Below are 11,943 nucleotides of genomic sequence, written 5' to 3'. Positions count from 1 at the left end.
TTCTGTGTATCCCAATGCTAAGCCCATAGTAGGAACTTACTACTTATGAATAAAGTATCGCAAAAGGATAACTGAAAAAGTAGCGCCGAAGGAGCAAACCTGACTTTTAAAAATCTTTTTTTTAGTGGCCATCGTGTATATTATTTCACCGAAACCCCTCGACACCCGAGGAGGTAGGAGTTATTCCTATTCTGCAAATGTGGGTGTGTACTCTGTAAGTCAGCCTGCCTTTAGTGGCACGGAGCTCATAGGAGCCCACATCCCGACCCAGGGAGCGGGATGGATTGGACAAAATTGGGAGCAGAAGTGGGCGATAGGAGGCCACGATCCCCTCCAACCACTTGAAAATTTCCCGCGGGCTGGGCCAGCCTTGGGCACAAACCGCACCCCTCTAGGAGTCCCCGCCCCTTACGCTCCCAAGCGCCAACCCGCAGCGAGCCAGGCTCCCGGCCAATCAGAAGAGGTCTTAGGCGGGCGCTGCGGTTCAGCAAGCCAACAGGCTGGCGGCCGGAGCAGGGCTTGCCCGGGCGTGTTGGAGCTGCAGGTTCTCCGGACGCCACGTGCTGCCGTGAGAAGACTCGCTGGGCTTTCAGGTGATTTCGGGGACCATGCTGGGGATCGCGGGGTCGGGTAGGCTGGCGCGACGTGTCCCCGGCCGCAGGGCCCCGCGCGGTGTGTCCGCCCCCGGCTTGTGGCGGGGGACGCCCGGCCGGGCCGGCCCGGCTCCCGGGCTCCCCAAAGTGCAGGCCTGGCCCCGGGCGCCGCCTGGCCCCCATCCCGCCCTGCTCGGGGTTCTCGGGCCTGAGTGGGCGGCGCTGGGCGATGGGACTCGGCCTGGTGGGCGTCTGCCCGGCCGCCGCGACCAGTGAGTGACCAATGCCTCAGTCCTTCCCTGGGTGAGGCCGGGCTCCCACACGTCACTCCTCGGAACGCCGGCGCCGGGGGAGATCGTGCAGGGCTCTCCTCTGACTGTTCTCGTCTTGTGAACTTTTTAGTAGCACAGGGGATCTTATCGAGCCAGCTTTTCTCAAATTAGGGAGATTATTAGTATCATGGCAAGGGGATGAGGCCGCGCACTCTTTGAAATACAGATTCCAGGCCCCGTTTCCCCAAATAGCAGTTACGAAGGTGTGGAGAGTAGGCCTGGAAATCAGCCTTTTAAACAGACGTTTAAACAGACTAGGTTGGGGAAGCCCCTAACCTAGTTCAGTGCTGGATTTCATAAACCCTCGTTTTAAGTTAGGAGACAGTGCCTTGGTCCAGTTGATATAGCTCTTTAGGGCCAGAGCAGGGTCTAGAACTGCCCACCTTCCTGATCAGCCAGCAGGTTGGTGGCCCTGAGGCCACTGGGAATTCTGACTTCGAGGTTCCTTTGGGCCTTTGCCCAAAGGCCTGGTGACTGCTGATTCAAAGTGCTGGTTCTGGGTTGGAGAGAGATTTGTTTGCCTCACTGAAATACTTTTATTTGAGCAAAACTTCTCCTGAGCTTCCCTGAGCTCCATGTGGGAGCCCAGGATGAGGAAGGTGTCCCCTTGATGATTAATTGTTGGTTCTGACGTGTCAGCTAGGTCAGGGCATGTAGAGAACTGCTTTCATCTCTTGCAGCACAGGGCCAGGGCCACAGAGACCTTTTTTCTCAGGGATCCTAATTTCTGGCTTCTTTGAAACCTTGCCAACAGTGTTAGGGAGGCCACCGACCCTTGTCCTGGCCTCAGCTCCTGACCTGTAGGGTCCTTAGCCATCTCAGAGAAGGGAAATGGCCCTCCTCCCCTACAAAAGTCAGTTATTAGTGGGTCTCTGTCTAAGGCCTCCCCATTACTGGGCTGAGACAAATTGAGGTTCTGTATTTGTCAGCCTTAATATGTGACTTGTCAATATGAGGAAGTTGATTACAGTTAAGAGCCCTTTTAAAAAGGAGAAGACTTCTTGGGGAAGGGTTAAGCAAGCAGAGGGAGGAAAAGTCAGGATGGGTCACCGTGCCTCCCCCTGGCCCAGGCATCACCAAATGGCAGTTCATCTCCCCTCCCATTTCTCTTAGCCTCTGCTATTGCTCAGATTCGTATGTTCTCCAGGCCTCTTCCTATATGGCAGTTGTGATCCCCCTCACGCTAAAACTCTAGGGAGATTGGTTCCCATCCACCTCTGGATTAAGCCCAAACTTTTACCACTCTCCAGGAACAGTTCTTTTTCACTGTCCACACTGCACCCGTCTCCTCTCCCCTTACCTCCTTGCTTTCCAATTGCTGCACCAAACTCCTTGCTTTCCCACAATGGATGTGCTTTGCCTCCTGGACTTTGTGTCTGTGTTTTTTTCCTGTCTGGATGCCCTTCCCTTCCTGGGCTCCCTGGTAGACCTTTCTGAAACCCTTCAAAGTGTCCCCTCCACTGCTAGGGCTTTTCTAACCTAGCGATTCTGCTTTTTAAATACCTGGCCTGGTGACTCAGGCATGGGTCCTTTGTCCATTGCTCCCATCCTGAGCATACTCTTGTAAGTTCCTGACTATCTCTCTTCCGACCAAACCAGAGTTCCCTGAGGATGTGGTCACTTCCAGCTCTGTAGTCCCCACAGTCTGGCAGATAGCAGGCCTGGTGTCAGCTTCTGGAGAGGATCCGCTCCATGCCAGGTTCCAGGCTGGCTGTAGGGGAAGGGACAGAGACAAACAAAGCTCTCTACCTGCCTTCATAGTGCTCTGAGGTAGGCTGTATGTAACTGTTGACTTTGAAGAGTGCAGTAAATTCTCTGATTGTGCTGCCAGAGCAGAGAGGCGTGAACTTCTTTGCTCCCCAGTTAGACTGTAATTGTCCGGGGTCAGGGCTACTGTGCCATATTTCAGTGACCTCCCTAGGTGCCTTTGGGGCTCCCTCGCTTGACCCGCCGAGACCAGTATAGGGACACCACCTTGGGGTAGGAAAAGCCACCAGAGTGTGGTGGGCTTCCCAGAGTGCAGGCAGAAGGTGGAGTGGTAAAAAGCGGACAGGGGCAGTTCCTCCAGCCAGGCCTACCTTGTGCCTTACGCCCAAATGGCATCAGGCTGAAGGTGGGCCCCTCTTCCTCAGCCCTGGGGTACTTTTTTCAGGCCTTTGCCCCTAACATGTCCACTGATTCCTCTCCCTTCTACCTGGAGGGCTACTGTTCCACGTTCACGCAGACTTAACCTCTTCAGCCTGTCCTGCTTCCCTGGCACTTCTCACGCAGCCCTTCACACGCCTTCTGCTCCGTTTCTGTCTCTGCAGTGAGACTCAACTCTTGGAGTCCAGAATCTTTCTTTGTAACTCTCTGCCCAGCTCTTGCCACAGTTGGGAACCCAGAGGCCTCAGTGTGACATTGGCCTGTGCAACCCGGAGGATTGTTCCAGAAGGGCTTCCTGGAGGATGTAGAAAGGGTAGGAGGGATGTGAGTGGGAAGGGAGGCAGGAGGAAGGCCTGTGGGTTGGGAGTCCAGGCTGAGGCAGCTCTGGCCTGGGAAGAACTGGTTACCAACCATGAGCAGGGGTCTTCACCTCTGGGGGAAAGGGAGCATATAATACATGCCAGGAGGGAATTCCCCTGTGGTCCAGTGGTTAGGACTCGGCGCTTCCACTGCCTTGGCCTGGGTTCAATCCCTGGTTGGGGAACGAAGATCCCGCAAGCCGGGTGGCCATAAATGAATGAATGGATGGATGGATGGCCCGGATTCAATCCCTGGTTGGGGAACTAAAGTCCCGTAAGCCACGTGACCAAAAATGAGTGAATGAATGAATAAATAAAATAAAATAAAAAAGCAAATTATTAAAAAGGCAAAAGGGACTTCCCTGGCAGTCCAGTGGTTAAGATTCCGTGCTTCCAATGCAGGGTGTACGGGTTCGATCCCTGGTTGGGGAACTGAGATCCCACATGCCGCTCAGCCAAAATAAATAAATAAATAAAAGGCAAACAATAAAAAGATAAAGTCCTTTAAAATATATATATATATATATATATGCAGGGAGCATATAATATATACAGTTTAATGGGGATTTGGCCACAATTCAAATATACACTAACCAAGGGAAACTTGGGACATGACACTCCTGACTCCACAGAAAATCCCTTTGTTCCTATTAAGAATAGTTGATTTAGGAGTTAAGGATGAGCAGCTAAATTTTATCCAGATGTACTAGGAAATAGCATTTTCATGAATACAGATGCAATTAAAATTGGTCACCTATAAAGATTTTAAAGGCTACATCAAGGTATATAGTCTTGACTAAAGACAGATTAATGAACCAAATGACTAATAATTAGTATTCTTAATAGGGTGGGGGAGGGAAGGATTGGGAGTTTGGGATTAGTAGATGCAAACTATTTTGTATAGCATGGATAAACAACAAGGTCCTACTGTATAGCACAGGGAACTATATTCAATTTCCTGTGATAAACCATAATGGAAAAGACTGTGAAAAAGAATGTATATATACGTGTAACTGAGTCCCTTTGCTGTACAGCAGAAATTAACAACATTGTAAATAAACTATACTTCAATAGAATTTAAAAAATAAAGCATAATTTTAAAAAATATATGCAGATCCTAGCACACATGGATTGTGCTTTTTTTCTCTTCACAAGGGAAGGGTAGCAGGGCCATTTTACACGCAAAGAACCTGAAGTTCAATGGTTAGGTAACTTATACAGAGCTGAGTTAGCCCCTGCTCTGTCTACTTCAAAGCGCTGGTTTTCTGGTGTGTTCAAAACATACTGGCTGACTTAGTACAGCAAACAAGATGAGGTTTTCCAGGCTACATCCTTCACTGTTGGGAAGATGCCGGCCTTATTGCATGGGATTTGCAAACCCATGTGAACAACAAATATTTCCTGTGGCAGTGGTGTGTGACAGCATCTCTTTACAACCCAGCGTTCAGGGATGGAGAGCTTGTGGGAGGTACCACAGGAACCCGCAGCACTATAGGTCAGGGCTTTTTCTGTTTCTCTTTTAGAGTTGAGCTGGTTAACCAGCACACCAGTGCCTGTAGGCTTCAGTGATTAAACTACATGTCCAACTGTATTTAAATGTTTGTAGACAGTGTTGTGATGAATGAATTAGAAGAAAGGCATTTAATAGATTACATCATTTTAGTTAACACATACCAAAAATACAACTATTGTGGCCTTCCTGTGAAATATTTTCTACAGGTTTTGCTGTGGGTCTTGCGTTCACATTTCATAAAGTTTTTGTTTTGTTTTTTTTTTTTAAATAGGATATCATATATATGCCATTTCTGTAACCTTTATTTTCTCATAGCCATACCTCTAAAATGTTTTGATGCTAATGGTATTGGAGGTAAGCTATGGCTTGGAGGTTGAGAGCATGGATTCTGGGTTCACATCAGCCTTTGTCTATGTATTAATCGGGCAAGTTACTTAACCTCTATGCCTCAGTTTTTGTACCTGTAATATGAGGATAATAATGCTTTGTTCAAGTTGTTGGGAAGATTGAGTGATTCCATGTAAAGTACTTAAAACAGTGGTTTTGCAGGTGGTATCGATTGTATGAGTGCAATTATTATTAACATAGGTCCTTGACTCCACCTGGGATGCTGAGACAAAGTGTAGGGCTCTGGGGCAGCCTGGCAGGAGAGCACTGCAGGGAGGGAAGAAGAGAGAGGGAGGGGCAGGGCTGGCCTGGGACACTCCTCACCCAGCCCCTCTGCCCTATGTGTTCTCTCCCCAGGCTGCTGCCCTGTAGGCAGATTACCTCCCAGACCTCCCTTGCCCTGAGCGGTGAGCTGATTGGGATGGTGGCCCGGGAAGCTTCTGAGTCTGCCCAGTGCCTGTGCCCTTCCCTGGCCAGCCTGAATGCCAAGGATGTGCTTCGGAGGAAACACAAGAGGAAGAGCCGACAGCACCAGCGGTTTATGGCCCGGAAGGCCTTGCTGCAGGAGTATGGGTTGCGGAACACACCCCCGGAGCCAGGATCCTCCCCAGGCACCGAAGCCGCCAGCAGTGTGAGGCAACGTCCAAGGGCTGAATCTGGAGGTGCCCAAGGAAGCAGAAAGCCCACCCCCAGAGAATCTGCTGGGCCCTTGCCCAGCAAGTGCGTGGCTATCGACTGTGAGATGGTGGGCACAGGACCGCGAGGGCGGGTGAGTGAGCTGGCCCGCTGCTCCGTGGTGAGTTACCACGGCGAGGTCCTCTACGACAAGTACATCCAGCCTGAGATGCCCATCGTGGACTACCGTACTCGCTGGAGCGGCATCACCAGGCAGCACATGCGCAAGGCCATCCCCTTCCAGGTGGCCCAGAAAGAGGTGAGGGCAGGGCTGGGGGCTTGGGGGCAGTGTGATGGGCTGGGAAGAGCAGCCCCGGGCCTGAGTCGACACTTAGCCACTAGAAGCGAGAGACCATTGGGAAGTTACTTAACTTCTCCAAACAGTGGGTTTCCTCTCCATAGAAAAGGGTGAATAGAAATCCTGCCCTACCTGCGTGGAAGGGGTGCTGGGGTGTCCCACGTGATAGTGTTTATGGAGAGGCCGCGCCAACTGTAAGATGCGAAACAGCTTCTTTTCTGTTATGAAAGCACTATGTGTCTGCCTAAAATTTGTAAGGCTCACAGTGCTGTCACCTTCAGGTGTTAAATGTTTTGGTATTTTTTTAATGTTAGTTTTTCATTGCTTTGAAAAAAATTAGTGTTGGGACCACACTGACATGCCAGGAATTCCCAAACATCCTCGAGCATAGGAAACACCTTAATCCTTATTAATGATCTTGGATCCTTGTCCTCAGATCCCTCCATAGAGATTCTGATCCTGCAGGTCTCTAGGCCTTGGGAGGGCTCTGAGGTGTGTGTTCCTAAAAACCGTCATACTGTGTAAACTTGCACGATAAAAACCCCAGAGCTGATGGGGAAAAGGGGTTAGGGACACAATGCCCAAAAAACTTCATTAATGACACCCCAAAAATAAAAAGATAGAAACCTAATAACAGTGGGAGCACAGTTTTGCATAGATTGAGTGGTTGAGAAATGCGTAAGTACAGCACTCTGCCTTGAAAAGACCTGGAGCGCTCGGGGAAGTGGGTGTCAGGGGGGTGGCGGCTCGCACTGTGGGAGGGGTTGAGAGAATTACCTGAAGTCAGGAAGTGGGAAGCCAGGTGCGGGCAGCACACTGGTGAACTGCGCTGGCTGGTAGACTTGAAAGGCGTGGGTGCTTTCTGGATTCCCCAGTGGCTCTGCTCAGCTAGGTGATGTTTCTGCATTCACTTTCGCCCTTCTGTTTCTCAAGGGCGAAATTTGCATTATTCTCAAGTCACATCCTAATATATCAACCGTGTTGGAACATTTTGCATTTTCAAACCAAGCGTTGTAGCAGAACTACTTAACATTTCTGGTTTATTCTTGGGATGAGGTGCATTTAGGAAATACTAATATAAGTCATCTTGTGTCTTCCTTTTTCACATAAGATACACCCTAAGGATTTCTTTCAAAAGGTTATTTATCAAGCAGGTTGATCAGGAATAGAAGCAGCAGGAAGGGAGGTAGGTGGTGAACCCTCCAGCTCCCTGTTGCTTCCCTCAGCCTGCCAAGAGCTGGACCACATTGGATCTGCCTGGACTCGGAGCCGGTGTGGAGTGTGCTGGGTGCCTTCCCACCACGTGGCTTGTGTTGGGGTGTGTGTGTGTTATGAGGGGGTGGTGACTAGAGTGGGGTGGCCCGTCCCTACCACTAAAGTCTAAATGCACCTTATCCATATGCCGTGAAGGCTGAGTTTAGCGATAAACCATGCATCACCAGCAGAGGCAGCTGTGGGAGGCTGGTGGCGGGTGATAAGGAGATGCCCGTGGCCCTGGACATGGCCTCCCTAGGGCCTGAGGACGGCGGGAGGCAGGAAAGAGAGGCGCGCATTGTGTAGCTGGTGAGAGCTGAGCCAGAGAGCATGTTTCGAGGGTGAGAAGCGGGAGTCCTGTACAGCAGAGGGGCAAAGGGATAGAATCCTGAAGATAAGGACCGTTCCATTAATGCTGTAAAAGCTGCCGTTGGTGATATGTCTCCACTGCCTGGCACAGTTCTGGGACTTCACCCTGACACCCTCCTGTGTGCTGAGCTGGCACAGAGCATCACTAGTCCAGGCAGACATGGTTCCTGCGTGTTACCATGAGCTCACAGTGGAGGGCAGCCGGACAGGCCACGCGGAGCTGAATGTGTGCTTAGAAAATGTGGTGAATCCCCTGAAGGAGAGAACAGCGGGGGTTCTGATGGCGTTGGGGGAGGCCTGCTGATGTGTAAGCTGAGACCTGCCATGAGAGGAGTTGATGGGGGTGGGGGGTGCTGGGGGGCTGGCGAGGTCTTCCGGGCTGAGAGAGAAGAGCCTGTGCCGGCAGGAAAGAGTGCTTGTATGGGGTCACTTACCCATCCAAGAGCCCCTTAATGCTCACTACCACCCCACCAATGCCGTCGCCAACTTTCCTGTTTTGCAGATGTGGGGGAAGCTTAAACGGCCCCCTGATTATAGCAAGTAGTGAGTAGAGGGTCTGGATTCAAGCTCGGGGCAACTTGGTTGACAGTGGAGCCCGTGGTCACCCCTCTGCGCTGCCTCACTCCAGAGGGGTCCCCACACCCACTGGTCAGGGTGTCAGGATGTGTCTTGTGCCCACCTGACAGTGGGGCCTTCCCGACTCCTCCTCTGTTCACAGATCCTCAGGCTCCTGAAGGGCAAGGTGTTGGTGGGGCACGCCCTGCACAATGACTTCCAGGCCCTCAAGTACATCCACCCTCGGGGCCAGACCCGGGACACCACTTATGTCCCCAGCCTCCTCAGCCAGCCCAGCCTCCACGCCCGGACCCGCGTCTCTCTTAAGGACCTGGCCCTGCAGCTGCTGCACAAGAAAATCCAGGTGCGTGGTGGTGCAGGGGGGCTGGGGGATTAAAAGGCCTGGCCTCCATGCTGGCCTGGCCACAGACAGGCCGTGGGCTGTGCCTCCAGCCTGCCAGTCCCAGTCCTGGGGCTCCCGCATGTCCACACAGCCCTGGGTTTTTTCTCTCCGTCGCCCTCCTTCCCCAGTGCTTTGTGACAGCCAGCCACACCCTCCCGGGCTGCTGTCTTTCAGATCTGTCTCCCACCCAGTTCCTGGCTCTGTCCCCACGCTTGCATGTAGAACCCCATCTCCTGCAGCCTTCGGTCAGGGGCAGCTGATCACTCTTGCTCCTGCTGTGCTTCACATTCATAATTCCATCTGCTCCTCAAGGCTTTGAAGCAGGGATTTTTTTTTTTTTAATAAAGTTACTTATTTTATTTATTTATTTTAGGCTGCATTGGGTCTTCGTTGCTGGGCGCAGGCTTTCTCTAGCTGCAGAGAGCGGGGGCTACTCTTCGTTGCGGTGCGCGGGCTTCTCATTGCGGTGGCTTCTCTTGTGGAGCACAGGCTCTAGGCACACGGGCTTCAGTAGTTGTGGCACGCAGGCTCAGTAGTTGTGGCTCGCGGGATCTAGAGCTCAGGCTCAGTAGTTGTGGCGCATGGGCTTAGTTACTCCGCGGCATGTGGGAATCTTCCCTGACCAGGGCTTGAACCCCTGTCCCCTGTGTTAGCAGGCGGATTCTTAACCACTGTGCCACCAGGGAAGCCCTGAAGCCGGGATTTTTAACCGGGTTTTCTATTTGAGGAAACAGACTTCAAGAAGCTAGGCTTGTGGTACAGCTGGGATTCTAGCGCTTGTCTGTGTGACTAGGACCCATGCCCTTCTCGCTGTACCAGGCTATACACCCGCATTCTGAGAGTATGCATCTCTGGGCCAGGATCCAGCCCGGGCCGCTGGGCTTCCACCAGGGCTACAGGCAGTGATGCGTGGGCTCTCGTCCGCAGGTGGGCCAGCACGGGCACTCATCGGTGGAAGACGCCGTGACGGCCATGGAGCTCTACCGGCTGGTGGAGGTGCAGTGGGAACAGCAGGAGGCCAGCAGCCTCCAACCCCACCCTGAGGACAGAGAGCCCGACAGCAGCACAGACATGGAGCAGTATATGGAGGACCAGTACTGGCCGGAGGACCTGGCCCAGGGCACCAGCAGAGGAACAGGAGAGGCACTGGGCAGAACGGAGTGAGGGAGGGGAAGCTCCACTGGAGAGCGGGGACCAGGAGAGTGGCTGGGGCCGGATGCCACCAGTGTCCCCCAGGGCCTAAAGTGTTGGGACCATCTGCCCACAGCACAGTCCCCGATTCTGTGGTTTTGCTGATGGCACTTTATAGGCACCATGAAAATGGCAGGTGGGCTAGCTGCTTGAGCCTAGCAGGAGTAGGGGATGCGCCAGCAGACTCCCCACCCCCAGGCTGTGCTGTCTAAAGGGATGATCTCTCCCTCCTTGGGGGTGGGTGGGGTGGGTGTCCCTATTCAAGAATTCCCTTGTCTTGCCCCAGTGACCTGGGGTAAAGCTCTCTTCCTGTTGTCACCATCTACCTCTTCCTCCACAGTCATTTTCAGGAGAATAACTACTCCCTGAAGCTACAGAGTTAAGGTCACTCAAGGGTCATTTTGTCCCTTTCTCTCAGGACTGGAACCCTGGTTGTAGCCATCGTAGGAGCTGCCAGGCTACAATGGAATAGCAGAGACCTCAGCTCGTGGGGAGCTGGGTCTTCACTTGCCACCAGAAGTCACCAGGCACTATTCTGGGAGGAGGGAAGGCAGATGAGCTTTGGGTGGAGACTCGCATATGTATTTTGACCCAAGTCAGGCATTCCTCCTGCCCACCCAACGCTAGGCTCTCTTAAGCAAAAGTCTGAGAAACAAGACAGCGGTTTAAATTCTGGGACCTCTGTGCAGAATTGCCCACAGGGATCTTTATTTATTGAGAGCAAGGCCATGGGTCTGTAGGGGAGCAGAGGGCGGGTCCGCTGGGGCCGGGCCGGGCATTGACAGCTGTGCAGCTGTTGCACTCGGGTGGGTGCCCCCAATCACTGGTGGCTGGGTTTTCTCCAGATTTCTAAAAATGTTCTGTGTCAGGATTCATCCCCTACCCCTCTTTCCTTGTTTCCTAAGGGACAGTTTGGGGGTATTGGGGTAACCCGGAGCTCAGGTCACACAGAACCTTTGAGCCCCATCTTTGTTCACTACTCAATAGCTTTGAGACTTAGGCAAGTGTGTGACTTCACTCTTGAGTCTGTTCCCTCATCTGTAAAATGGGGATAATAACACCACCTACCTCACAGGGTTGTTAGGAGGATGAAGTGCTGAGTGCTTGGCCCAGTGCCTGGCGCCTAGTAAGCCGGACTGGCTGTGTTTTCTTTAAGGATCAGTGTTGGGCTTTCCGGGTAACACCTGAACACACCCTCAGGTTGAGTGGCTTTGACCCAGACAGGACTGTCCTCGTGGCTGTTCCAGCAGGTGGGGCACAGGCTGCTGAGGACAACTCAGAGGTTCCGGGCTCTCACCGTTCCCCGTGATGCTTGGATTTCACGTGAGTCTGAGTAAAGCAGCAGGGCCAGGAAGGGAGAGACACTAAAACCATGCAACTGCAAAAGCAGGGCCGCAGATTGCTCTGGGAGCTGGCTGAGTCACTGACCACGCCTCGCCTGGCTCCAGGACTTTGTTCTAGTTTCCTTAAACGTCCGTAGCTGACGCCACACTCACAGTTGAGAAGTAGCTTTGGTTCTTTGGTCTGTGGGTTGAGGAAGGATGGAACTGCTAGCAGTGGGGAGATGTACTGGGTTTAAAATCAGCTTTGTTGTAAAACCTGGAAAAAAACTCAATTGGAAAGTGGGTGAAGTGGCCTTTTCTTTGAATTCTTCAGCTAGGGTGGGAGGGTGGCTTGGGGGAGGGATGGTGGTGATGCTGGGGTGCTGAGTCTTGCTGGCTGCTTTGACCTTTGAGGTGGGCGGCTTTCAAGATGATGCTTTGGGATGTAGCAAGAAAATACTACAGAATTTATAGTTTATTATTTTTTTTCCTTTATTTTTTATAACATCTTTATTGGAGTATAATTGCTTTACAATGGTGTCTTAGT

The 11,943-nt window shown here is 52.1% G+C and overlaps 1 protein-coding gene across 1 annotated transcript; it reads left to right on the top strand.

Annotated features, from left to right (window-relative positions):
- The first annotated feature begins 510 nt into the window (after positions 1–510).
- On the top strand, positions 511–11,770 carry AEN (apoptosis enhancing nuclease). Its single transcript, XM_029236145.1, has 4 exons — positions 511–593; positions 5,687–6,263; positions 8,644–8,844; positions 9,811–11,770. The coding sequence occupies exons 2-4, from the start codon at positions 5,751–5,753 to the stop codon at positions 10,045–10,047; spliced, it is 951 nt and encodes a 316-aa protein (XP_029091978.1). The 5' UTR covers positions 511–593; positions 5,687–5,750; the 3' UTR covers positions 10,048–11,770.
- Positions 11,771–11,943: the final 173 nt, after the last annotated feature.

This window comes from Monodon monoceros, unplaced genomic scaffold (genome assembly GCF_005190385.1).
Source record: "Monodon monoceros isolate NGI ecotype Baffin Bay Population unplaced genomic scaffold, NGI_Narwhal_1 Super_Scaffold_21, whole genome shotgun sequence".
Lineage (NCBI taxonomy): Eukaryota > Metazoa > Chordata > Mammalia > Artiodactyla > Monodontidae > Monodon > Monodon monoceros.
The sequence above is the reverse complement of the archived record's forward strand: the minus strand, read 5'-3'. Positions and strand labels throughout refer to the sequence as shown.